Genomic DNA, 25,793 nt, shown 5'->3' on the forward strand with positions numbered 1-25,793 from the left:
TGAACAAGTAAATGAGAGTTCGAAAGCATTTTTAATGATTGAAAACGGTTCACGCCAGCCTAAAGCCCAAGCCCAAGAGCCCAACTCAATCTTTCAAACCGGGTCCGACAAAACCAGGCACAGTCCAAAACGTCAACCGACTCTGCTACGTGTCAATCAAGATCATCCCTGCTGTCACAATCGGACGGCCCACATCCCTGCGTCACATTGAAGCTAACATAATAATGTGCTAGGGTCTCTGAAAAGGCTCTGACTACATAAACCCTAATCAAATCTCAACTCGTTCCCTCTCTCTCTCTCTCTCTCTCTCTCTCCCTCTCCCTCTCTCTCCCTACTCGCCCTGCTCTCCGCGCCACTCACAGCGCTAGACTCAAATGGTAAGTCCTTGCTTTTTTTTTTCGGGAAAATTTCTGTCCGATTCTTTTGATCTTTGTATTTTCTGTTTGGCTGCTGAGAAAACCGATTTTTTACTAATTTGTTTATAAATTTTGGGTGAAATTTTGCAGGCTTTGCCGAATCAGCAGACCGTGGATTACCCGAGCTTCAAGCTCGTCATCGTCGGCGATGGTGGAACAGGTATGCCTTTCATTTTCTCTTCCGATTCATGATCTGTTTGGTTTCTCAGAAAATTTTCGTTTTCTGAATTTTTTTTTCTTGGACAAAATGGATTGGTTTCTGAGCTCAAGTGAGCCAGATGCAAACTTTGTCGCTTGGAAAATATGGAGTTTGATTAGTTGTAGCGAAATTGTAACTGTGAAGTTTGGATTTTTGAGTGGTTATATAGTTGTAGGGTGATTCCTCATGATGTTGATCACATTACTGCAAATCGATAATAGCAGTGGAAATGAACTAAGAGTACATCTAAACCTCTCGCTTCTCTAGAAATTGTTTACTGGGGTTTCGGTTCTTGAACTTTGTTATGATGATTCAAATGCAAATGCGGCTTAAATAATATGTTTGGTGGTTTGATACTGTCTCGGTGTAATAAGGTTTTTGTTATTTGTGATTGTGGACATTTTCTTTTTCAAACTGTGGTTTAAGTTTGTAACTTTGACAATATGGATTGAGTAATTTGTTTGTAATTCCGTGGTTTTTCCCTGATTGAAACTTTTCTGTCGATGCAGGAAAGACAACCTTTGTGAAGAGACATCTTACTGGTGAATTTGAGAAGAAATATGAACGTAAGTATCTTGCGTACCACTTTTCCCTTTTGAGTTGGTCTTTTTTTTTTTGGACTGTTCCCTTGCCATTTTGTGATCTATGTAACTCATTCACATTCTTGTTTAATCGACAGCAACTATTGGTGTGGAGGTTCATCCATTGGACTTTTTCACCAACTGTGGAAAAATTCGATTCTACTGTTGGGATACAGCCGGGCAGGAGAAGTTTGGAGGTCTTCGAGATGGATACTAGTGAGTATTTTTTAGTTTTTTTTTTTTTTTAATTTCTGGCTGGAGTTTGTTATCAAGCTTGTTTGCTTTTGTTTTTTGGCTGTGTTTTGAGTACAAGTATTCTGCTTTCTAAATTCTTATCAGCATTAAGCGTTACTTGAGATTTGGTTTGTTGGATCTGTCAAAGTCTAAAGCTGGTGCTTATTCTTGTATAGTGCTAATTCAATGTTGTTTTTTTAGTCGAATGATTACGTGCTTCATTGAGATGTGATAATGCAAATCGTGATGACGAAACCTTTGTTTTATTGATTATGACTAAGAATAGTTTAATCCGACCTTGTTGAAAGGATTCTTTATTATGCTTTATACTCTATGCATTCATGTCATTATCTGTAGTTTTTGTTCCTGGTGGATGCATGAACATTTTGTAGTTATTAGTCACCATGCATGTTTTATTGTTATCCCCAAAATGTGACATTTTCTTACTGTGGTTTTGAATTACATTGTTGTACAGCATCCATGGGCAATGCGCTATAATCATGTTTGATGTTACTGCTCGGTTGACATACAAGAATGTTCCTACATGGCACAGGGATCTTTGCAGGTTTGCATGCAAATTTTTCATTATTTGTTATCGCATGGATTTCACCCAATGAGGTTTCGGGTTTGATATTAACTTTTTTGGGGTTACCGTGTTTTGAATTCCAGAGTGTGTGAAAACATACCCATTGTTCTTTGTGGAAACAAGGTTGATGTGAAGAACAGGCAGGTCAAGGCAAAGCAAGTTACTTTCCACAGGAAGAAGAATCTGCAGTACTATGAGATATCTGCTAAGAGCAATTATAACTTTGAGAAGCCTTTCTTGTACCTTGCCAGAAAGCTTGCAGGGTAAAATCTTTAAGTTGTAAATAAATGTATTTTTCTTGTGACTTTTGGAAGTGCAGTTTAAGTTACTGAAAGTGTGGCTTGTTGTAGGGATCCTAACTTGCATTTTGTCGAATCCCCTGCCTTGGCTCCTCCAGAAGTGCACATTGATCTTGCTGCACAACAACAGTAAGTCTTCTTTCGTAACCAAAGTTTCTCTCTCTCTCTCTCTCTCTCTCTCTCTCTCTCTCTCTCTCTCTCGCTCGCACACACACAACCCACACTTGCACACACACGTCTAATGTAGTGACTAGGAATATAGAGATTTGTAAAAAAGGCAAACGGTTTATGATTGGACTCGGCGCATTGGTGTTGGTACTTTTTGATGAGTTGTTGGAAACAGGAGCTTACGTTTGATTTTGTAATTGATAATACAGGCACGAGGCTGAGCTTGCTGCAGCTGCTAGTCAGCCCCTTCCTGATGATGATGATGAAGCATTCGAGTAGATGTGGAAGTTGTCGTCTGGTTGAGAGTTCCCTTATTATTGTTCGTGGTCTTCGGACCATTTGTTTTTTTTTTTTTTTCTGAAACTTCTGGTATTGTTGTTTGTAAGTGTTGATTTTCCTGGTCAATTGAGGATGTGAATTGGAGAATGCCAAGTTCTTTTGATTTTGAATTGGCTTCGTATCCAGCCATCTTCCGACATTTTGTTCAATCTATATTATGCAGTGCCGTTCTATTGCTATGTAGCCTATCTTTTCAGAAAACTTTTGTGGAAGATGCTGTAGGATTCGTAACCGTTTGGTTTGGGCCCAAGAGCCCGAACCAAATGTTAAATAATAGTATGGTTTGGTACAGTTCGGTTTCTTTGAGGGATATTGTCAAATCCAAATTGAACTGATACCGGTATAATGTAATTTTGGTTCAAGCTAGCAATCGGCTAGATTGGAAACTTGCATTTAGGCGAGATTGAATCTAGTGAGAAGCTTCTCACTAAAGCAATCCGAGTTACAGATTTGACTTAAGACTCAGTCGGCAATTGAGGAAACCAGCCACATAGGCAATGAGAAGCATAGTTCACGTCATTGATCTGCTTGCTTTGTTGCCTAACCATTAGGATGCTCTAGATTTCTACTATAAAAAAGAAACCTAAACCGGATAAGGCGAGAAGTGTTACGCCTGAAATGGCTTTGGACAAGGCTTAACAGCTTGTGAGGTTTGATTGGGTTTTGCTCAAACGGCTAGTAAAATAGCACGAAAAGACTGAGTAGGTTCATGAGTAGGCATGATAACCACTCCTTTGATGAGCCACTAGCAATTCAGCTTAAAGAGTGGCATGCTACTTCTTGCAGGCAAAACAGGATCACCCTGTTCTACGCCTTTTTAGAAAACACAACCTATGAATAATTGAATTGCAACATGCAAAGGCACACAATTTGAGCATTAGTTTATAAAGCGCCATTGGCGCGATATGCAAGCTTTGAACACTTTTCGTTTCGAGGATTTTTATTTTGTTGTTTTTTTAGAACTAGGACTTTTTGTTGTTGTTGCATATATTCCTCAAAGTGCTGGCATATCGCTTGCTATCCTGTAATTGTAAGTTGTTTCAATATATAGAAGCATCATGTTCTTTGGTTAATTAGAATCTTGAACATAAAAACCAAATCACAATTATCTTGGAATTATTTGTTTTGTTCAACTTCTGTAAACCAGAGGATTTTGGCACCTTTGATTATATTTGACACTTACGCAATGTTCCTTTTCTGGACTTTCAGTATCAAGGACAGTGTGCCATATGCACAAAAATGTCCCCACATGGCACCGTGATATCTTCAGGTTTGTTACTTGAGATTTATTTATCCCCTTTATTAATATTCTGTGTTTTTGGTTTAGTAGTTTTTGGCCAGGAAGCTTGCAGGATAATTTCTGCATCATTTATTTCAATGAATTTTCAACTTTTTCTTTTAGGTTTGGATCGTTTTTCTCTCGGTTTTATTTACCTTCTCGTGGGCTGAAAGTTAATATTCTGTCACTTCCGTTTGTCTCTGCAGAAACACCTAGCTGCATTTTGGTGAATCACCTGCTCTTGCCCCTCCAGAGGTTCAAATTGACATGGCTGTACAGGCAAAGTAAGGGATAGACCCCATTAACTGTTAAAAAAAGGGAAAATATAGTGTGAATAATTTTTTAAATTCAATTTAAATTAAACGAATTCCAGAGTGTGTGAAAACATACCCATTGTTCTTTGTGGAAACAAGGTTGATGTGAAGAACAGGCAGGTCAAGGCAAAGCAAGTTACTTTCCACAGGAAGAAGAATCTGCAGTACTATGAGATATCTGCTAAGAGCAATTATAACTTTGAGAAGCCTTTCTTGTACCTTGCCAGAAAGCTTGCAGGGTAAAATCTTTAAGTTGTAAAATAAATGTATTTTTCTTGTGACTTTTGGAAGTGCAGTTTAAGTTACTGAAAGTGCGGCTTGTTGTAGGGATCCTAACTTGCATTTTGTCGAATCCCCTGCCTTGGCTCCTCCAGAAGTGCACATTGATCTTGCTGCACAACAACAGTAAGTCTTCTTTCGTAACCAAAGTTTCTCTCTCTCTCTCTCTCTCTCTCTCTCTCTCTCTCTCTCTCTCGCTCGCACACACACAACCCACACTTGCACACACACGTCTAATGTAGTGACTAGGAATATAGAGATTTGGAAAAAAGGCAAACGGTTTATGATTGGACTTGGCGCATTGGTGTTGGTACTTTTTGATGAGTTGTTGCAAACAGGAGCTTACGTTTGATTTTGTAATTGATAATACAGGCACGAGGCTGAGCTTGCTGCAGCTGCTAGTCAGCCCCTTCCTGATGATGATGATGAAGCATTCGAGTAGATGTGGAAGTTGTCGTCTGGTTGAGAGTTCCCTTATTATTGTTCGTGGTCTTCGGACCATTTGTTTTGTTTTTTTTTTTTCTGAAACTTCTGGTATTGTTGTTTGTAAGTGTTGATTGTTAATACCAATCAAATGTTAAGTATATATTATACAACAATTTGCACAGTTTTATTTCGAATGGTAAAACTCAACAACAAATACAATATATTAAAACATAAACACGTAATGAGATTATATATAAAATCACAAATCACTGACTTGTTTCTTGAAGATAGAGGCTTGCAGAAGCAATCTCCTAAGATAGAAATTCGTCCCTACTTCAGTGCAGCAGTTCAATGGACGTCTATCTTGCAGGATACAACTATCTAATCCAAGTTCTTGCACTCGAACTTGGATTCTTGGCGAATTGATTGTGTGGTTCTCAGCGAAATATAGAGGAATGAATATTGAAAAATTGATTCTCGTTTCTGATTTTTATTGCCATATATATAATGGCATAATTTGAACTTCTCCAACCGTTCATGCTTATCAGTTTTTGTAAAAAGAAAACCGAATGCAACTGTTCAATAAAAACTGATCGTAACTGTTCAATCAGTTTTATCCTTTCGGAAAAAACTGAATCCAAAAAATAAAAAACGTAACTTGTGTTTTTCGTCCATCCGAGCCCAAGAGCCCCAAGGCCCAAGGCCCATCTTTGACATTTAATATATACACCCAAACTCTCCAATTCTAAGGCCCAAGGTCCATGGCTTTGGCCCAATTCATTTCAAACTATAAGTGAGTGAACTCACTTATAAAGACTTAATATGATAGGTGTTTGGGCGATGTGGGACTCCAAGTCCCACATAAAACACAAGTTCCAACAATACCCCACATTTTCTATTCAAACTTTAGCAATACCCCACATTTGAATTGAAAATAAGATACTAGCTACATTAGTAATGTACTTCCAGAGAACTTAGATATGATACGCATCGGGATAGGTGTCTTTTGGACTTGAACCTTCTCTAGTGAGTACTTATCGGTTTTACCTAATGACGCAGTGAATTTACTATCTTGAACTGATCATTTTTTGTAGTAAAATCGAAATAATAAGTATCACACATATCACATCTGAACACACGTCAATTCATACGGTTGAGTTCATTTTGGTCCTGAACATATCCTGATTTCATGAGACCTTTAGAGAATTGTAGCCATACCAATTCTCAAAGATGCGACCCCACATCAATCTCATATAGGTAATGCTAATAAAGAATATCCTGTTCTATTCATCTTAATCATAAGATATTAGCATTATTAAGAATAGTTATTCACCCTTTTCGTCTAACAGGCAACACACTGTTTTCCATCATAAGAATGAGTAAAGATTGTGTGTTTCTTACTTTGAGTTTCCCTCAACTAGTTTGCCTATTGAACCTAGACCATGGGATCTCCAATTAGCTAGGTTAGGTTTCCATCAAGTTATAACTCATTGAGTTGGCTTTAAACCCATTCCCCTCGATGTAAATGCCACTTGATCCTTGGATAGGCCTTTTGTCAAAGGATCGGCAATATTCTCCTTAGATTTAATATAATCAATGGAAATAGTTCCATTCTTGAGTAGTTGTCTAATGGTTTTATGTCGTCGCCTTATATGTCTCGACTTCCCATTATATTCAGCGTTTTTGGCTCGACCTTGTGCAGCCATGCTGTCACAATGTATACATATTGCAGTCACAGGCTTGGGCCAGAATGGAATATCTTCCAGAAAATGTTTAAGCCATTCAGCTTCATCAGCAGCTGTATCTAAGGCTATAAACTCTGATTCCATTGTCGAACGTGCTATACATGTTTGCTTGGATGATTTCCATGACACAGCTGCTCCACCAAGTGTAAATACATATCCACTTGTGGATTTACTGTCTGTGCTCCCTGAAATCGAATTTGCATCACTATATCCTTCTAATACTGGGGGATATTGAGTGTAATGCAAACCATAGTGCATTGTATGCTTTAAGTATCTTAATACCCTTATTAAAGCATTCCAATGATCTCTTCCAGGATTACTTGAATACTTACTTAGTCGGCTTATTGAATAAGCAAGATCAGGTCTTGTACAATTCATAATGTACATCAAGCAACCTATAACTTGGGTATACTCCAATTGAGATACGCTCTCTTCTTCGTTTTTAGTAAGTTTATGAATGGGATCAAAAGGAGTTACTGCAGGTTTACAATCATAATGTCCAAACCTTTTTAGAACCTTTTCCACATAATGTGATTGAGTTAGGACATATCCATCTGAATTCCTTAGAATTCGAACTCCAAGAATCACATCAGCTAACCCCATATCTTTCATGTCAAAACTAGAATTTAGCATTTTCTTTGTGGAGTTAATCACATCTTTGTTTGTTCCCATTATAAGCATGTCATCAACATATAGACATACAATAACACAAGCATTTTTCGTTTTCTTAACATAAATGCATTTATCACTTTCATTGATTACAAATCCATTTGTAATCATATTATGATCGAATTTTTCATGCCATTGCTTAGGCGCTTGTTTGAGTCCATATAATGACTTAATCAACTTGCAAACTTTCTTTTCTTGACCTTTGACAATGAAACCTTCAGGTTGATCCATATATATTTCTTCGTCTAATTCACCATTTAGAAATGCAGTCTTGACATCCATTTGATGTATCTCAAGATTGTACACAGACGCTATAGCTATAAATAACCTTATAGATGTTATTCTAGCTACTGGTGAATAAGTGTCAAAATAGTCAAGTCCTTCTTTTTGACGATACCCTTTGGCAACTAAACGAGCCTTATACTTGTCGATGGTACCATCCGGTCTTAATTTCCTCTTGAAAATCCATTTGTGTCCTATTGGTTTATTTCCAGGAGGCAAATTAACCAATTCCCATGTATTATTTTGCATGATGGATTCTATTTCACTTTGAATAGCTTCTTTCCAATAAGGTGCTTCAGACGATACTAATGCAGCCTTATAAGTTTGAGGCTCTTCTTCGGTCACAAAAGTGAGGAAATCAGGACCAAAATCCTTTGCAATTTTTGCTCTTTTACTCTTTCGTGGTTCCAAATCTTGGATTTGAACTCTCGAAGTTGAGGCATGATTATCGTTACCATTTCTTGTAGTAACCTCATGTACTCTTTTGTTCAAAACATATGACCTATCTTTGTAAGGAAAAATTTCCTCAAAGAACTCAACTTCTGCAGATTCAAGTATAGTGTTTATATGAATGTCTGCAATTTCAGATTTATGAACCAAAAATCTATATGCCGAACTATTATTGGCATGACCAATAAATATACAATCCACTGTTTTTGGTCCAAGTTTTTGTCTCTTCGGAAGAGGCACTTGAACTTTTGCAAGACAACCCCACACTTTTAAGGTTTTATATGTAGGTAACCTACCTTTCTAGATTTCATAAGGAGATTGATTAGTCTTCTTATGTGGAATTCGGTTCAAAATCGTGTTTGCAGCAAGGAATGCCTCACCCCATAAATTATGTGGTGCACCAGAACTGTTCAACATGGAATTAATCATATCCTTCAATGTACGATTTTTCCGTTCAGCCACTCCATTTTGTTGAGGAGTATATGGTGCTGTTGTTTGATGTATTATTCCATGTGTTGAACAAAATTCTGCAAAGTCATTAGATTCGTATTCACCACCTCTATCCGATCTTAAGACCTTTATTCTTTTGTCTAGTTGATTTTCGACTTCGGCTTTAAATGTCTTAAACATGTTTAAAGCTTCATCTTTACTATGAATCAAATAGACATAACAATACTTGCTGCAATCATCAATGAAGGAAATATAATAGTTCTTTCCTCCACGAGTTGGTGTGGATTTGAAATCACAAAGATCACTATGGATTAAACCAAGTATTTCGTTGGATTTTTCCACTGATTTATATGAGTGTCTTGCATATTTAGATTCTGTGCATATCTCACATTTAGATACTTTGTTCATGGAACATTTTGGCAATAGGCCTAAGTTAACCATTCTTTGAAGAGAACGAAAATTAACATGACCTAATCTTGCATGCCATAATGTAGAGGACTCAATCAAGTAAGCAGAAGAAGCACTTGGCTTGTTATTATTATTCATAGCATTAACAGAAAGTACATTCATTTTGAAGAGCCCCTCAGCCAGGTAGCCCTTTCCCACATACATCCCACCTTTGGTGATTACAAACTTGTCAGATTCAAACGCAATTTTGAAACCTTTGTTACTCATAAGTGATCCAGAAATCAGGTTCTTACGAATATCTGGAACATGCAGAACATTGGTAAGTGAAAGCTCTTTTCCGGAAGTGAGTTTGAGCGTCACTTTTCCCTTCCCTGCAACGGCAGACGCAGTTGCATTTCCCATGTACAGATTTTCTCCACCATCAACAGATTGGTAAGTAACAAATAAATTTCGATCAGCACACCCAAGACCCATCTTTGACATTTAATATATACACCCAAACTCTCCAATTCTAAGGCCCAAGGTCCATGGCTTTGGCCCAATTCATTTCAAACTATAAGTGAGTGAACTCACTTATAAAGACTTAATATGATAGGTGTTTGGGCGATGTGGGACTCCAAGTCCCACATAAAACACAAGTTCCAACATTGATTTTCCTGGTCAATTGAGGATGTGAATTGGAGAAGGCCAAGTTCTTTTGATTTTGAATTGGCTTCGTATCCAGCCATCTTCCGACATTTTTTTCAATCTATATTATGCAGTGTCGTTCTTTTGCTATGTAGCCTGTCTTTTCAGGAAACTTTTGTGGAAGATGCTGTAGGATTCGTAACCGTTTGGTTTGGGCCCAAGAGCCCGAACCAAATGTTAAATAATAGTATGGTTTGGTACAGTTCGGTTTCTTTGAGGGACATTGTCAAATCCAAATTGAACTGATACCGGCATAATGTATTTTTGGTTCAAGCTAGCAATCGGCGAGATTTGTAACTTGCATTTAGGCGAGATTTGAATCTAGTGATAAGTATTCTCACTAGACAGCAATACCGAGTGACAGATTTGAACTTGAGACCATTTTCAATGATGCAGGCAATTGAGAAGATAAACCCATTTTGATGAGCCACATAGGCAAATGAGTAAGCAATATTTCACGTCATTGCACTACAATCTTGCTTGCTTTGGTTGCCTTTACCATTAGGGATGCTCTAAGATTTCTCACCTATTAAAAAAAGAAACATCACTAAACCGTAGTATAAAGTTGCAGAAGAAAGTTTTAACTCACGTAGCACAGTTCATGGCCTTTGACAGACAAAGTCAAAAGTCCTTTAACAGGCTTTGATGAGGTTTTGATTGGGGTTTGTGCTTCTCAAAACCTGTTTCTAGTAAAAGCATAGCACCTCGAAACAAGACTTGATTCTAGTAAGAGCATATTCAATGGAGTAGACAAATGAGTAACCAAACTCCTTTTGATGAGCCACATAGGCAAATTCAAGCTTAAATTGAGTTGGCAATGTTGCCTACTTTCACATGTGCAGGCAAAACTAGGGTTAGGGTTCTACCACTGTTCTATCGAGGCCTTTTTAGAAAACACCACACCTATGAATAATGAATTGCACATGCAAAGCAACATCTATGAGAATTAGTAAAGCGCCATTGGAGCGACTACGAAGCTTTGAACACTTTTCTGTTTCGAGATTCTCTTATTTTATTGTTTTAGAACTTAGGATTTTTGTTGTTGTTGCATATATTCCTCAAATTGCTGGCATTATTATTCTTCTATCCGTAATGTACGTGTTTCAATATATAGAAGCATCGTGTTCTTTGGTTAATTAGAATCTTCAACATAAAAACCAAATCACAATTATCTTGGAATTATTTGTTTTGTTCAACTTCTGTAAACCAGAGGATTTTGGCACCTTTGATTATATTTGACACTTATGCAATGTTCCTTTTTTGGACTTTCAGTATCAAGGACAGTGTGCCATATGCACAAAAATGTCCCCACATGGCACCGTGATATCTTCAGGTTTGTTACTTGAGATTTATTTATCCCCTTTATTGATATTCTGTGTTTCTGGTTTAGTATTTTTTGGCCAGGAAGCTTGCAGGATAATTTCTGCATCATTTATTTCAATGAATTTTCAACTTTTTCTTTTAGGTTTGGATCGTTTCTCTCTCGGTTTTATTTACCTTGTCGTGGGCTGAAAGTTAATATTCTGTCACTCCATTTGTCTCTGCAGAAACACCGAGCTGCATTTTGGTGAATCACCTGCTCTTGCCCCTCCAGAGGTTCAAATTGACATGGCTGTACAGGCAAAGTAAGGGATAGACCCCATTAACTGTTAAAAAAAGGGAAAATATAGTGTGAATAATTTTTTAAATTCAATTTAAATTAAACGAATTGATTTGTTAAGCATATTAGGGAAGTAGGTGCCACGTGTATGGACAAAATTCAAGCGGAGAATTTAAGCGGGACTGGAATCCAACGGCGGAAAAATAGCTTTGAATCAAAGCCGAACCTCTGGCGTGCTTTTTCCGCGTCCATCCGATATAAAACCCGCAAGTCCTTCACCTTCTTCAGTACTACTGTTCTCCGCAGAATTCAAACCCTTCCCTCTCCTCCAAACCCCTATATCAAATCACATTCTGCAGCTCTCTTGCTATGGTAAGCAATCTCTCTCTTCTCTCTAGGCAGTTCGATCGCTAGGGTTTTGTTCTGATCGAAAATGATCATTGTTGTATTTGATTACAGGCTCTTCCGAATCAGGCAACTGTATATTTACCCAGCTTCAAGCTTGTCATCGTCGGCGATGGTGGAACAGGTACACGTTTTTCGCTTTTCTCTTTGTTTAGCTTCAATATCGTCTTTTTCCTATTTTTTGTTCATTCTGATATAAGATTTTGTCAAACCCTAACTTTTGCTGTATTTGTTGGGTGCAGGGAAGACCACTTTCGTGAAACGCCATCTGACTGGAGAGTTCGAAAAGAAATATGAACGTTAGGAAGATAAATTCCTTTTATTATCTCTGCGTGATTGCCAGTGACTTTTGGGTTTTTTTGTGTGTGAAATTTGGATTTTTACTGTGTGGCTTGGCGAATTGCAGCAACGATTGGTGTTGACGTTCATCCGTTGGACTTCTGCACAAATTTTGGGTGGATCAGGTTCTGCTGCTGGGACACAGCTGGTCAGGAGAAGTTTGGTGGACTTCGAGATGGTTATTAGTATGTCGTCTTACCACAACCCTCTATTTTAATTGCATCCTGTTCATGATTAACTGTAATCTGTTGGGGTAAAAAAACTTAGAGTACATAACTCTAGCACAAGTGTTGGAGAGACAATACAAGTAAACAAATTACTTGTATTACACAAACAAAATATTACAACACAAACTATCAAAGACACTCTTGAGAAGCTATGACACTCACTCACTTTCTAGAGACAAACTCTAGAGCACTCACACTCTTACAAGACTATTCTTTCTTCTCACTCTCACTTGCTTGCTTGCTTACAAGCTTGCTTGTTGATTTGTTGATTTGTTGATACAAATGGTGTGGATGCCTTCTCCTTTTATAGGCATGGATGGAACCTTGGAGAAGCATGGACACACAATGCTAGAGATATCTAGATAATTCCACTAACTTCCCAAGCTAGAATTATCTACACTAATCTTGCATGTTGGTGGAAACCTCACCATTCTTCTAGACTCTTCCACCAACTTAAGAGACAACATTCTAGTCATTTCTACAAAGTACTACTTTAACTTGGATAATCTAGCTAACCAACCTTAGTGAATGTTCTAGAATTCTTTATTCTAGATTTGTGTAAGTCCTTTAATGAGATGGGGTTGATTTCTTTAACATAATCTATATTTCATTGTGCTTTTGACATATGTTATGCCTAACCATTGAATTTAATCAAATTATCTAGGAATTATATACATCTTCAGTCCTTACACCAAAGTAAGGTGCAGTTAATGGTTTTGTAGCCATTGTTTGTCTATCGTTGTCTATTGTTTGGATCTGCCCTTATCTTTGAATCTTCTTTTCTCCACTGTTTGAATAGGTTGATGTCTATTGCTACTGCACTTAATACTTACATGATCTGCTATTTTTCTTGATTTTCAGTATTCATGGAGAGTGTGCCATCATCATGTTTGATGTTACTGCTCGTTTGACATACAAAAATGTCCCGACGTGGCAGCGCGATCTCTGCAGGTGTGTTACTTGAGATTTATTTACTGTTTTCTTAGTATTCTGATTTTCCAGTTTTGTCTTCCTTCTACCCTTTTTCTGTTTCCTTCAGCTGTTCCCCCTTTCCAGTTTTCTTAACTTGAAGGTCTTCTAAGTTCTATTGCCGTCCAGGGTTTGTGAGAACATACCTATTGTTCTGTGCGGAAACAAGGTAGATATGAAAAAAAGGCAGGTGAAAGCAAAGCAGGTCACCTTTCACAGGAAGAAGAATCTCCAGTACTATGAGATTTCTGCCAAGAGCAATTACAACTTTGAGAAACCTTTCTTATACCTGGCCAGGAAGCTTGCAGGGTAATTTATACATCATTTATTTCAATGAATTTGCCATATTTCTTTATGGTTTGGATTGTTTCCTCTCCCTGCGTTGTTTAACTTTCTCATGTGCTGAAATATGTTCCGTTGGTCCCTGCAGAAAAAATGATCTTCATTTTGTTGAATCACCTGCTCTTGCTCCTCCGGAGGTTCATATTGACATGGCTGTACAAGCAAAGTAAGTGATAGACCACCATTTTGATTAAAAAAGTTTGAACAAAAAGTTTCATGATCAACCCTAATATGATTAATAAGCATGGGATTTTTCAAAAGCAATTGTTAGCACGGTTTGGTGCGATAGTACATAATTGATGTTCTAGTTTTGATGAGAAATTCTTGCTAACACAAACTGGTGTGGTGGTGTTAACAGGCATGAACAAGAATTGAAAGATGCAGCTGCACAACCCCTTCCCGATGACGATGATGATCTGATTGATTCGTGATCTACTATATGATTCTACATTTTGTACTAGAGGAAAAGGCAGTGTGGTGTACTTTTGAATATGTTATCAATGTGACCTGAACTATAAAACTTTTTGCAAATTAAGTTGGACATTTTATGCTGTCAAATTTCCTTTTTCTCCCCTTATACATACTAGTTTAACTCCTCATTCAATAGAATGGACCAAAAAAGAACTTCTTATCAGTACATTTTCTCTACAGAAATCTTCATGAGTTACCAGCAAATACAAGCAAAGCTCTATGGAATTGACTTTGTGAAGTTGTTAAAAATTTCAGAATTAAAACATTGATTAAACAGAAAATAAGAGAAGTTGCTAAAAAAAAAAAAAAGAAACACTTAGAAATTAATATATAGTGATCAAGTTGTTAAAAATTTCAGAATTATAACATTGATTAAACAGAAAAATAAGAGAAGTTGCTAAAAAAAAGAGGAACACTTAGAAATTAATATATATTGCTAAATGTGTGATGTATAATGACTTGGTTAGAAATTAATTTTTGCACATGATCTGAATCAAGTTTCATTTATTCTGTTAAGCTCGTTGCAGTCGTATCCGTTTCGTGCTCGCACCACTATTAAGGATAATATTACCCTGAAACTACTTAGCCTGATTTCGGAGGCTAGAGAGATTTTGAGAAGACATTAACCAAACTAACATTTCTGCCCTAATAAGAACCCAGTTTTGTGGTATTTTTTCAATTTTGTCCTTTTTCTCTTGACTGACCTAAAAACAAGTCAATGACGACTTTGTCTACCATGATGTCGATGTCGACGAGGGGATGGACATAGAAAATAGAGAGGCTATAGCAATCACGACTTGCCTGTTGCTTGACCTAGTTTTATGGTGATGATATCGGTAGTGGTGATAATAGTGTAACAGAACTTCTATGGAGATATAAAAATAAATGAGTACTCATTAAACCCATTCGGTATCTACCACCTTCATCCCAGCAAGTTTCAACAAAAATTAAAAATTAAATAAAAAACTATGGCCTGGCCTACCCCTGTGAAATTTCCTGGCTCTACTCTTGAGCAGGCCAATTTGGACCACTCTCCTCGATAATTTGTTTATATAATTTATTGAGCAGGCCAATTTGGACCACTCTCCTCAATAATACGTTTATATAACTGGATCTCATTGATCACTCTTCACTCACCTCAAGCACTAAATACATAGTCAATACAACCTTATGGATAACCCCGTGAAGGTTTTTTCACTTCTCAGATTTCTAAGCATTGCGATAACAATTAGCATTTGCTTATGCAATGGAATTCTCATCAGTGCGCCTTGCAAAGAATATGAGAGACAAGCACTTCTGGTGTTCAAGCAAGACCTCAAGGGTCCTTCAAACCGGCTTTTATCGTGGGTTGGCGGCGAAAGAGACTGTTGCAACTGGACTGGAGTTGTCTGTGATAAAAAACCGGCCATGTCTGCGAGCTCCACCTCGGAAATTATTATTCAGATGAGGAATTTTCGAGCGAGAGTTTGTCCAGGTACAAGTCTTTGGGTGGTAAGTTAAATCTTTCCCTGCTCAATTTAAAGCATCTTAGCTACTTGGACCTACACAACAATGATTTTGAAGGCATAGAAATTCCAAGCTTCTTAGGTTCTTTGAAAAGTTTAAGATATCTCAACCTTTCGGAAGCAGGGTTTGGAGGTACAATTCCTCCTCAACTAGGAAACATCTTGAGTCTTCGCGCTCTTGGCCTGTTTGATAATGATCTTGTAGTTGAGAACCTTGAATGGATTTCTGGCCTCTCTCTTTTGCAACACTTGAACATTGCTGCTATAGATCTTAGCAAAGTATCACATTGGTTGCAGGGTAAAAACACACTCCCTCTCAGCTGGTAGAACTACATATGTCTGAATGTTTTCTGCATCTCCTACCAGGTGGAATTTCGAACATGACTAGTCTTTGAGTTCTTAATCTCGATTACAACTCTATCAGTTCTCCCATTCCTAACTGGTTGTATACTTTTAGCTATCTTGAAACACTAGTTCTTTCTGAAAATAACTTTCATGGTGAAATTTCGAGTTACATTGGAAACTTAACAGCCCTTGTCAATCTTGACATATTTGACAATCAACTTGATGGGAAAGTCCCAAACTCATTGGGAAACCTCTGTAAGCTGATGGTTCTCGATTTGTCAAAAAACAATTTCAGCGGAGGCGTTTCAGAAATATTTGAAAGCTTTTCTAGGTGCAGTTCAGGTCGCATGGTGTATTTGGCTCTATCAGATAATAATCTTTCAGGTCATCTGTCATACCAGCTTGGTAACTTCAAAAATTTAGGCCTGCTTGACTTTTAGAGTAATTCCATATCAGGTCCGATTCCAGTGTCCTTGGGAAATCTATCATGCTTAGAACATTTGAACATTTATAACAATCAATTAGAGTGTGTTGTCTCTAAAGTTCATTTCACTAATCTGACAAGACTAAGAGAATTTTCCGCGAGCGAAAATTCTCTGACTCTGAAAACTAGTCTGGATTGGTTTCCTCCCTTCCAACTATACACCTTGTATCTAAATTCTTGGCATCTGGAGCCATCAGAGTTGCCTGCATGGCTTCAAACTCAAACACAACTCCTTGCTCTTAACATGTCGAATACAGCGATTTCAGGAACCATTCTGACTTGGTTTTGGAACTTTTCTTCCGTTGGATTACTATTTGTGGATCTCTCTTACAATCAATTGTATGGCAAGATTCCAAATATTTTTGTAGCAAATATAGATTCCAGCTCTACAGCAGTAATTAACCTAGGTTCTAACTAGTTCAACGGTTCATTACCTCTATTTTCTTCCAATGTATCTTCACTAGATCTTTCCAATTCATCGTTTTCTGGAACTCTGTTTCATTTCCTATGTGACAAGACTGATGGGCCGAAACAACTTCAAATTCTTCGACTTCACAACAATTCTCTCATAGGAGAAATTCCCGACTGTTTGGACAATCTGCAAAACTTGGAACTTCTCAACTTAGAAAACAACAATTTGATTGGGAACATTCCAGCATCCGTTGGGCACTTAGGACTCCTTCTATTGTTGCACTTGCATAACAATCGCTTATCCGAAGAAGTACCTACTTCCCTACTAAAATGTGTGTCCTTGTTCCTTCTTTACCTTCACAATAATTAGTTTGTTGGAAGCATACCAACACGGATTGGTAAAAGCCTTTCACATTTGGGAGTCCTCAGCCTCCGTTCGAACATGCTTCGCGGCAACATTCCTCATGAACTGTGTAGTCTCCGAAAGCTCCAGATCCTGGACCTCACGGACAACAACCTCTTCGGAGCAATACCAACATGTTTCAACAATTTCACTGCCATGACAAACTTTTCAAACTCGGGAGGTCCCATTTTGTTCTACACTTGTTCACTTGGCGATTATGGTTTTTTTGAGGATTACGACATAGAGAATGCAATCTTGGTGAGCAAAGGTAGAGAAACGAAGTATACCAATAAGCTTGCTTTGGTGACAAGCCTGGACCTTTCAGACAATGTTATATCTGGAGAGATCCCTGAAGAGCTGACCAGCCTCATCTGCTTGCAATCACTCAACTTATCAAACAATCGTTTGGTTGGAAAATCCCTTCAAGGATTGGTGATATGAAATGGTTAGAATCTCTCGATTTTTCGATGAACCAACTTACTGGTCAGATTTCTGCAAGCGTGTCAAAGTTAACGTTTCTAAGTTACTTGAACTTGTCCGATAACAATCTGTCAGGGAAGATTCCGGTAAGTGCACAGCTTCAGAGCTTTGATCCGTCCAGTTTCCTTGGAAATAAACTTTGTGGACCTCCACTGGAGGAGTGCAGCACAAACCATGTTGAAGGTCCAAGTTCATCAGGTGATAGAAAGAGGGAGCATCTATTCGTTTACTCGAAGATGATTGGCTCTACCTGAGCTTGGGAATAGGGTTTGCATTTGGTTTTTGGAGTATTCTTGGCTTCTTATTGTTGAACATGCCATGGAGCACAAGGTTTTTGAGGTTCCAAAATAACATTGTAAACAAGCTTTATGCCATAATTCAAGAGAGCTATAAACCAACTTGGCTACGCCCATGTTTGCGAAGCTTTATGCTATTATTGTTGAATTTTCTTATTTATTAGATATAAACTGTACCAATACTTGTGTTTGTGTATGAGAGTCGAGTAATTTCCTTGCTAATTTCAAATAAATACACAATTACAATGATTATATTTCATATAAACAACTGCATAACAGTAGCCTGATTACAAAATGCTCATTATCTAAAGAAAAAAAGAAAATGGTTCGATTGGAACAGAAGATCCATGACAGCATTTTCTAGTTATTAACTCTTTAACAGCAATTCTTGAGCAATTTTCTGAAGGAGATAAGACCTGGTGTCGAAGGTACCTCGTACTGATGCGAACTAAATAAGCACACAAATTAAAACCCTCTTGTGACAATTGTAATATATGTATAAGTAGGGATCGTTCTTAACCAGAGATTAGGAGGGATTGCAAAATCACTTGGAAATTGACTCAAAAAACGTAAAATAATTTTAAAACACTAAACTAGACTCAAAGAATGCAAAACTAAACACTTAAAACACTAAAACAAACCAAAAGACTCAAACAGCACCCAAAACACTCAAAACTGCCTTAAAAACACATTATGGGCAGTTTTGAGCACTTTGACTACTTTGGATGAATTAGGGTAATAAAATGAATCAAAACACTTAGAAACACAAACTAAGACACTTTCTAACTAAATTGGACACTAAAGTAAAGGGGGATTGAAGTTTTGACGAAATTAAACTAAATGCACAGATTGTAATTAATGGCAGATTGTAAAGATGAATTTGATGAAAATATGGATGAAATGCTAACTAGAAGGTTCTTCTCCACACATGTTACACTTGGATACAAGATGATTTTCAGTTGGTCTTTTGATGAATTATGAAACTCAACACCCCGGGTTAATTAGGTCCGCTTAAATTAACCGTCAAGTTCTCCTTAAGTTAATGAATTAGATGGGACAGCGCACACGCAATTCAAAACATTCTCCAAAAGTCCTTTACGTGAAAAGCACAATAAAGATACAATCAAAGATCATTAAGCATCATGAAAACTATAAGTGTTGACGAGACATTCGTTACTATGATGAGCATGAAACTAGTGTCAAGAATTCATTTAACGCGATTGTTTATAAGCAACCTCCACTACTTGCGAATATAAGTTCATAACTATTAGGTGAAACTCACTTATATTCTAGCGTCATATTCATGCATGGAAATTAAGCGTGCACTCTCAATAAACATACACAAATAAGTTATCAATCAAGCAGTTAAACAAATTGAATCCACAACTCATGAAATTCCAACCAAAGGTAATTAATTCATATTGCAAGCATAAACATGGTTTCGAATCACCCCATAGCTAACTAGGGATTTAGCCTCTCATGTTCACAGAAAGAGAAATAAAATTGAATTTAAACATAACGAACAAAGGATTGATTACACCTAGAACGCCCAACGAATCCACTTGAATTTCTGCGCGTTTCAAGCCCTCTTTCTCCTTTCTTCTTGCTGCGGCAGAGATGGTGTGTAGTGATTTGGATGTTTTTCTGGTTTGGGAATGGGTTTAGGGAGGTTTGGTTGTGCGGCAAGGATGGGGGAAGGTGTATAAAGGTGTGGATGGTGGCTGGAAGGGTTGGTGATGGCTGCGGGAATGGTGGATTGTGGCTGGAATTGGTGGTGAATGCACGGATTGAATGGTTTGTTGGTGATGGTGGCTATGGCTGATGGGGGAGAATGGGAGAGAATGGTTGCGGCTTAGGGTGAATATGGATGGGGACTTGCAGCTGATATGGGAGGAGAAGAATGAATGATTTTTTAGAGCCTCCAAGGGTGCGGCTAAAGTTGTAAAATGTGTAGGGTTTCAGAAAATAAACCCTAGCTTATTATAATTAAATCAAAGGCTTACAAAATTAGGAAATTAAATCAGAAATATAAAGGTGCGGCTAGGATTGAATTTGGGAGAGAAATAGGTTTAATTCGGAAATAAAAGGGCAATGTGCGGCTAGGGTTTAGAAGCATGTGTTTTAAATGCAAACCTAGGACAAAATTGCCCTCCCTTGCACGGCAAGGGAAGGGAATTAGGGGAAAGGCACGGCATGGGTTTGAAAGTGGGCTAGGGCCTTGGTCTTGTGTACTAAAGTGCTACAAGGCCTACAAAGTGGCTAGAAAATACGGACGTTTGAGATTAGGAAAGGTTACCAAAATGGGAAACCTAGGGTTAACTTTCCTACTTCAAGTAGGAAACCTTGTTTGAGTAGGAATCCTCGTTTTGGTAGGAATTCATCGTTGGAGTAAGAATTCATTGTTTCTTCAAGTCTTCAACTCATTCATTCCTCTTTCGCTTCAAAAGACTCCAATTTGCATCTTCTTGCACACTTTGGCCTTATAACCTGAAAATACACAAAAGTAGCCTTAAACACTAAAATAACTAAGTAAACACAACATAAATGCACGAGAACAAGCTAATGAAGTCGCATGAATATGCTCCTATCACGTACATTATTAGAACTGCAAAAGAAAGCTCAACTGTCCTCAAGATCAATGTGACAAATCTGAATTTCGAACGCTTGACTGTAACATCTAGTCCGCTTAAAAAACGCATATAAAAAGAATTTGCAGTAGTAAATAGTGAACTTTTTGGAAGACTCCTTTTGGGTTGAAAAACGCAGACAAAAGAATGTAAAATGTAGCTTCAGGTTTTCATATTCCCTAGTAGCAAAATTTACCAGTAATACGGCACCCCGCAGACATGAAGAAAAAGAGATGCAAAATATAATGTTACAAACTAACATGGCAGCTGAGATGGCGTACCACGTATATCACACTATCCCACAGCATACATTCATGAGACTGCCATCTAGAGAAGTCTTTCGCGCCCACATCGTACCTATTTCATTACTCGAATCATAAACATCATGCAAGCTGCCAAAATTCCAATGGATTCTAAGCAGGTCTATGTGTACAACCAACCGAGCCCTCAAAAATGAACTTTATACTGCATGATCTTGTCAACAGAGGATTGAGAATTATATACAAAGAAATGTGTGCATTACCTTGTCAACGAATGATACTATGTAGTTGGGACAAATGGTTGTGATCTGAATTGATTCATTTATCTGAGCTCCAATACCAGCAATCAGTGTCTTATCATCATCTAATAACATGTGAAATTCCTTGAAAATTTCCAACAAATACCATGACCACATTCAAGTATGGTAACAGACTAACAGTACATAATGCAATCAAGTTCGATTCAATGATTCTTTTACAAATGAGATAACTACAAATTGCTTTAATCATTCACACAAATCCTAATTCAATTTATAGTTCACAACAGTTCACATGTGAATACAATTGAGTGTTAGAAATCACAAATTTCTCTCAATAAGTAACCGATCATACCTCCATGTTGAATTCCGAGAAATCTCTTGGAGAATGTAGTTTAGTTCTTTCCTTTCACTTCTCTCTAGTTGTGGGAATTACCTCTTGTAGCCAACTGTCCGCTTATATTGTTTTGACTTTCAAATATATGACAATTTCAAAACATCAAAAGCTTTGATTAATAGCATCAGAAATTATTGTTTTAAAATAAAAATAGCATACCATCAAAAGCTTCAATTAATAGCAACAGAAATATATCACATAATAATTTCATATCATAATCAAAACAGAAACATCAATGCCTTCAGATTACTATCATCAAAGTACATACACTAATATGGAAATAAATGCATGCCAAAAAGGGGTTTATACAGTAAATTCGAAGCCATTTAGGTTGTCATACTAATGCACAAAGTACTGATGGATAAGGAGTATTGAATAAACAGATGGATATGGATCATGTAAAACGTTCCAGAGTTCAATAAGATAAAACAAAAAAAAACAAAAAAAACAGAAAATTTACCGGGCAAGTTCAAATACTGCATGGAGATAGTGCTAAACTAACATAGCTTTTTATCTCAAGCAATATAATACGTCCTATATTTCAACAGTAAAAATGAAAAAATGATAGAAAATATAGAGATATATCATAGAGCAAAAGATCAGGTAAACTGTATCAAGCAAACTGGGAACCTTTCAAAGTTCATGTTCTGCTTTGTACAAGATGTGTTCCAGTTCCCAGCAGAGCCAAAATGAACCACCTCGAAAAAACAGAGGAAACCATTGTACCACTTACTAGTGACATAGTCATACACCAAGAAAATTGGAAATAGATAGTCCCACTGTACACGCTAAGATGATAAATCCCAGCATCATCTAGGCCTTTGGAAGCAAGGCAAGCCAAGCAAGGCTCCAACCTTGGCCCTGAAAATGCAGGGATTCGAAATAAGAATCATGAAACGGAACTCTGTATGCATTCACATGGTAACAAGGAACCAAGCACAATTCAATAAGTAAAAAGATAATATGGCATGACAACACACTTCATATTCCATGTGTAATGCAGAATGAACCAATCTTCCACATACTTAATGATACCATCTCACTCAACCAATCATTAATGATAGAACAGAAATATGGTGATCCTTGTTCCCGGATCAGAAACTTGGTTTTTCACTTTACCTTGTAAAAAATCTAGAGTGCAGACAGAGAAGTCCTTAATATAAAACCAAAAGTATATGGAGACAAGTGTTCATCCTTGTCATCGTCATAGAACTAAACAAACTGTAATGGGTCCCAAGAGACTAGATCATGGATAGGTACAAATCCTCTCTGATTCCATACTCACTAAATGCTGCACATAAGAACTACAAAGCACAAACCTTCCAAAAGGGAAAAACGCTACAAGTATTCACTTCTTTATAAGACAAAGTACACAGCTTCCTAAGTACAAATTTTACACACTTAGATAACTGGACATTGGAAACTAAAATATCACAACAAAATGTAGCAATATATCCTTGTTTCTTACAATGGAGAAAAAACTGGTAACAAGATTATTAAAAACAAATGAAAAGACAGAACCACGGTGAACTTGGAATATTCACTTCTATAAAATCAGGTACATAATTTCCAAAGTACAAATTTCCCAGGTTTAAATCAGTACAGATTGAACAATCAAGATAAGCAGGATAAATTGTAGCAATTATTTCTCTGATTCTTACAAAGTATGAAAGGCAATAAATCTACTGAACATCGTAAAGATCAAAAGTTATCTAATATTGAAGTTTGTTCCTGCGGAAAGTAAGTTCCTTACTTCCATCAAATGTTCATCATTTGAAATGTGAAGTGAAATACGGAGATTTGTCAACAACGCTTCTTGTTCCCAGCTTAAGGACCCAGAAGCATGCATTGCCACCAGAGTACTGCGATAAGCATTCAACTCTAACCTATGGATTCCTGCTGCTACATCCTCTTTTAGAGGAAGGGAAAATTTTTCTTGCGCATCTTCACAGCAACAAAAGGACTCTGCATCACTAGAAAGGGTATCTACATCTTGACTAGTACCTGCTAAATTGTGACCAGACAACTTATTTGAACTGCTACTGATAACACTACAACTACCAACAGAGCATGCATCACTATCGCTATCATTAAGTTCTGAGCTTCTTTCAACAAAACAAGAAATAACACCATTTAACTCTTTCCTCTCCTTTTCAACACATCCAGTTGTGCGATTAACAAAGGATGTATGCATGTATTCTTCCACCAGATTTTCTCGCGGGTTAGCAACAGCATCCACCGTTTTGAGCAAGTAAGACGGGGACCCAGAAAAAACGCGTTGACGCTCACACCCCTTCTCAATTGCCCTCATCTTTCGAGAATATCCCTCAATAGAAGAGCTATATGGATAAGCTTTCTTCAAAGATCCAGATGAAACACTATGGGAATCCTGACAGCTGATGTTGTACAGAGGAGGTAAACAATCATTCCTGGCGGGTAGCTTTATTTTTGCTTTCATTTGGGGGGCTTGTGAGCTCATCCGATTGTCTGGACCCTGTCAAAAGTAATATTAGTAAGCAAATAAAATAAAAAGAAAGGCCTGAAACTGTTATCGATATATTCAACAAGCATAGAAATGATAAAATAAATAAAACAAAGATGAGGCAGACAGAAGTTTACCTTTCCGATCACAAACCATTTGTCATCCTTCCATAATTGGCGTGCCCTGATCCTATATTTGTGGACTCTTAACTCCTCAAAAGATCCAAGTATCCTAGCCAAGTAATAATTTTCATCCAAGACCCTTATCACCGTGGCCATTTTCCAGAAACCAACATCAAACACCTCCGCAACATCACCAACTGCCCAACTCTCCACTCTTTGAACAGGCAGAGGGCAAGGCCTAATATCCTTCCTTGAGACTCCATGCACAACTGCCTGACTGTCCTTGCCAGACCAATCATAGCTAACACTATATGTGTGCCCATTACCAGAGACAATCACAGCACAGCGCCATGCTCCCCCAGGCACCTCCTTTTGGCTAAGTACCTCCACTTTGCTTCCCTTCTTGAATCTCATGATGCCTACTAGCATGTCAAAACCTGTAACAACCAAGAAATCAAATCTTCGAATTAGAAACGAAGCCTAAGAGTTCCGTAAAATCAACAACTACACGAAAAAACGAAGACAAATCAGCAGATACACATTTGTAAAACTTAGAAAGGGGACAACTTTTCCAGATTGTAGTGAAACAGTTTACAAAACCAAATAATTTGGACTAGAGTAAAACAAAACAAAATATAATCAATCAAAAGCCCCAACATATCACACTGAACCAAGTAAATGAAAAGCCCCAAATTTTAATACAAAATCAGAAACGGAGTTCCTAGGCAAGCAAATAACACCAAAATCTTTCGCAAAACAATCCAAACGTACTCAATTTCACATAAAAGTAAACGAACAAAGCATTGAGAGCGTAAATTCCAAACCCTAGAAATCGAAATTGAAACAGATTCGACTCACCTTGCTTGAAATTTTGCGAAATTCGATCAATTCACGTGAAATACCGCCCTAGATCCTCTGTGTTTTGGCTTCAATTGGAGATTTCCAGCCTGTAGGGTTGAGAATTGCGGGCTTGGAATTGGGAGGAAATTTAGAAAGTTAGGGTTTGCAATTTTCTGTTTGTGTGAGAATATGAAGAAAATAAAGTTGTTTACGAATTTATATTTTGATTTTTTATTATTTTTTTCCTTTTTCCTTTTTTGCGTCCGTTTGAAGTTTTGCCCTCGGCCAGAAGGGAGAGTGCGTAATGCGCATAACTGGGTAATTTTCACCTAATTTTTAGGAGATTATATCACTTTGATTTTTCTAATTTTTTTTAAAATTTATTTTTCATGAAGTGGATGGATTTTTACTATTTTTTTAATTAATGTTGATTTAGAAGTATTTGAGTGTTAACTTGCTTCTCAAGTGTCCAACATTTTTAAGCATCTTTTTCCAAACAAAAAAAAAGTGTCCAACAAATTTCTTTTAATGAAAATGACAATCTAAAAGCAGGACTTGGTGAACAAGTTTTGCAAGATGAAGTAATCCTTTGGACTCGTTTGAGATTACTTTTATTGAAAATATTTACACTCACAAGTGTTTCTATTAAAAACATTGTTAGAAACAAATTGAAATTTTTATAAAAAAATTCAAGTGTTTTCGTAACTGGAAAAAGAAAAA

At 37.3% G+C, this 25,793-nt stretch overlaps 5 protein-coding genes across 5 annotated transcripts; 4 read left to right on the forward strand and 1 right to left on the reverse strand.

Annotated features, from left to right (window-relative positions):
* Window positions 1-252: 252 nt before the first annotated feature.
* LOC103927562 (GTP-binding nuclear protein Ran-3) lies at window positions 253-3,001 on the forward strand. Its single transcript, XM_048582686.1, has 8 exons — window positions 253-377; window positions 507-576; window positions 1,125-1,181; window positions 1,295-1,412; window positions 1,906-1,995; window positions 2,100-2,279; window positions 2,367-2,444; window positions 2,693-3,001. Exons 1-8 carry the CDS (start codon window positions 375-377, stop codon window positions 2,760-2,762), a joined length of 666 nt encoding a protein of 221 aa, XP_048438643.1. The 5' UTR covers window positions 253-374; the 3' UTR covers window positions 2,763-3,001.
* Window positions 3,002-4,368: 1,367 nt separating this feature from the next.
* LOC103927564 (GTP-binding nuclear protein Ran1B-like) lies at window positions 4,369-5,202 on the forward strand. Its single transcript, XM_048590756.1, has 4 exons — window positions 4,369-4,385; window positions 4,475-4,654; window positions 4,743-4,820; window positions 5,067-5,202. Exons 1-4 carry the CDS (start codon window positions 4,369-4,371, stop codon window positions 5,134-5,136), a joined length of 345 nt encoding a protein of 114 aa, XP_048446713.1. The 3' UTR covers window positions 5,137-5,202.
* Window positions 5,203-11,672: 6,470 nt separating this feature from the next.
* On the forward strand, window positions 11,673-14,251 carry LOC103927561 (GTP-binding nuclear protein Ran1A). Its single transcript, XM_009336500.3, has 8 exons — window positions 11,673-11,783; window positions 11,871-11,940; window positions 12,059-12,115; window positions 12,223-12,340; window positions 13,244-13,333; window positions 13,481-13,660; window positions 13,782-13,859; window positions 14,052-14,251. Exons 1-8 carry the CDS (start codon window positions 11,781-11,783, stop codon window positions 14,122-14,124), a joined length of 669 nt encoding a protein of 222 aa, XP_009334775.2. The 5' UTR covers window positions 11,673-11,780; the 3' UTR covers window positions 14,125-14,251.
* Window positions 14,252-15,334: 1,083 nt separating this feature from the next.
* Window positions 15,335-18,046, forward strand: LOC103937115 (receptor-like protein EIX1). The gene is made up of 6 exons (XM_048590758.1): window positions 15,335-15,638; window positions 15,794-15,992; window positions 16,127-16,419; window positions 16,963-17,159; window positions 17,280-17,744; window positions 17,801-18,046. The coding sequence occupies exons 1-6, from the start codon at window positions 15,335-15,337 to the stop codon at window positions 18,044-18,046; spliced, it is 1,704 nt and encodes a 567-aa protein (XP_048446715.1).
* A 3,730-nt stretch (window positions 18,047-21,776) lies between these two features.
* LOC103927597 lies at window positions 21,777-25,280 on the reverse strand. Its single transcript, XM_048582695.1, has 4 exons — window positions 25,092-25,280; window positions 24,249-24,670; window positions 23,383-24,123; window positions 21,777-22,490 (listed from the first exon to the last, which is right to left on the reverse strand). Exons 2-4 carry the CDS (start codon window positions 24,660-24,662, stop codon window positions 22,443-22,445), a joined length of 1,203 nt encoding a protein of 400 aa, XP_048438652.1. The 5' UTR covers window positions 24,663-24,670; window positions 25,092-25,280; the 3' UTR covers window positions 21,777-22,442.
* Between the last annotated feature and the right edge of the window lie 513 nt (window positions 25,281-25,793).

This window comes from the organism of the source record quoted next, unplaced genomic scaffold, assembly GCF_019419815.1.
Source record: "Pyrus x bretschneideri cultivar Hongxiangsu unplaced genomic scaffold, Pyrus_bretschneideri_v1 Contig1, whole genome shotgun sequence".
Classification (NCBI taxonomy): domain Eukaryota; kingdom Viridiplantae; phylum Streptophyta; class Magnoliopsida; order Rosales; family Rosaceae; genus Pyrus; species Pyrus x bretschneideri.

Bases quoted from the DNA above. Each gene is read 5' to 3' on its own strand.
- LOC103937115 (XM_048590758.1), top strand. From the start codon at position 15,335: ATGGATAACCCCGTGAAGGTTTTTTCACTTCTCAGATTTCTAAGCATT. The intron at 15,639-15,793 runs GTACAAGTCTTT...TTTCGGAAGCAG, and splicing joins TCGAGCGAGAGTTTGTCCAG to GGTTTGGAGGTACAATTCCT. The intron at 15,993-16,126 runs GTAGAACTACAT...GTATACTTTTAG, and splicing joins AACACACTCCCTCTCAGCTG to CTATCTTGAAACACTAGTTC.
- LOC103927597 (XM_048582695.1), bottom strand. From the start codon at position 24,662: ATGCTAGTAGGCATCATGAGATTCAAGAAGGGAAGCAAAGTGGAGGTA. The intron at 24,124-24,248 runs GTAAACTTCTGT...TACTTTTGACAG, and splicing joins AATGGTTTGTGATCGGAAAG to GGTCCAGACAATCGGATGAG. The intron at 22,491-23,382 runs GTAAGGAACTTA...CTGCATTTTCAG, and splicing joins ATGATGAACATTTGATGGAA to GGCCAAGGTTGGAGCCTTGC.
- LOC103927564 (XM_048590756.1), top strand. The intron at 4,655-4,742 runs GTAAAATCTTTA...GGCTTGTTGTAG, and splicing joins CTTGCCAGAAAGCTTGCAGG to GGATCCTAACTTGCATTTTG. The intron at 4,821-5,066 runs GTAAGTCTTCTT...TTGATAATACAG, and splicing joins GATCTTGCTGCACAACAACA to GCACGAGGCTGAGCTTGCTG.
- LOC103927562 (XM_048582686.1), top strand. The intron at 577-1,124 runs GTATGCCTTTCA...CTGTCGATGCAG, and splicing joins CGTCGGCGATGGTGGAACAG to GAAAGACAACCTTTGTGAAG. The intron at 1,182-1,294 runs GTAAGTATCTTG...TTTAATCGACAG, and splicing joins ATTTGAGAAGAAATATGAAC to CAACTATTGGTGTGGAGGTT.
- LOC103927561 (XM_009336500.3), top strand. The intron at 13,661-13,781 runs GTAATTTATACA...TGGTCCCTGCAG, and splicing joins CTGGCCAGGAAGCTTGCAGG to AAAAAATGATCTTCATTTTG. The intron at 13,860-14,051 runs GTAAGTGATAGA...TGGTGTTAACAG, and splicing joins GACATGGCTGTACAAGCAAA to GCATGAACAAGAATTGAAAG.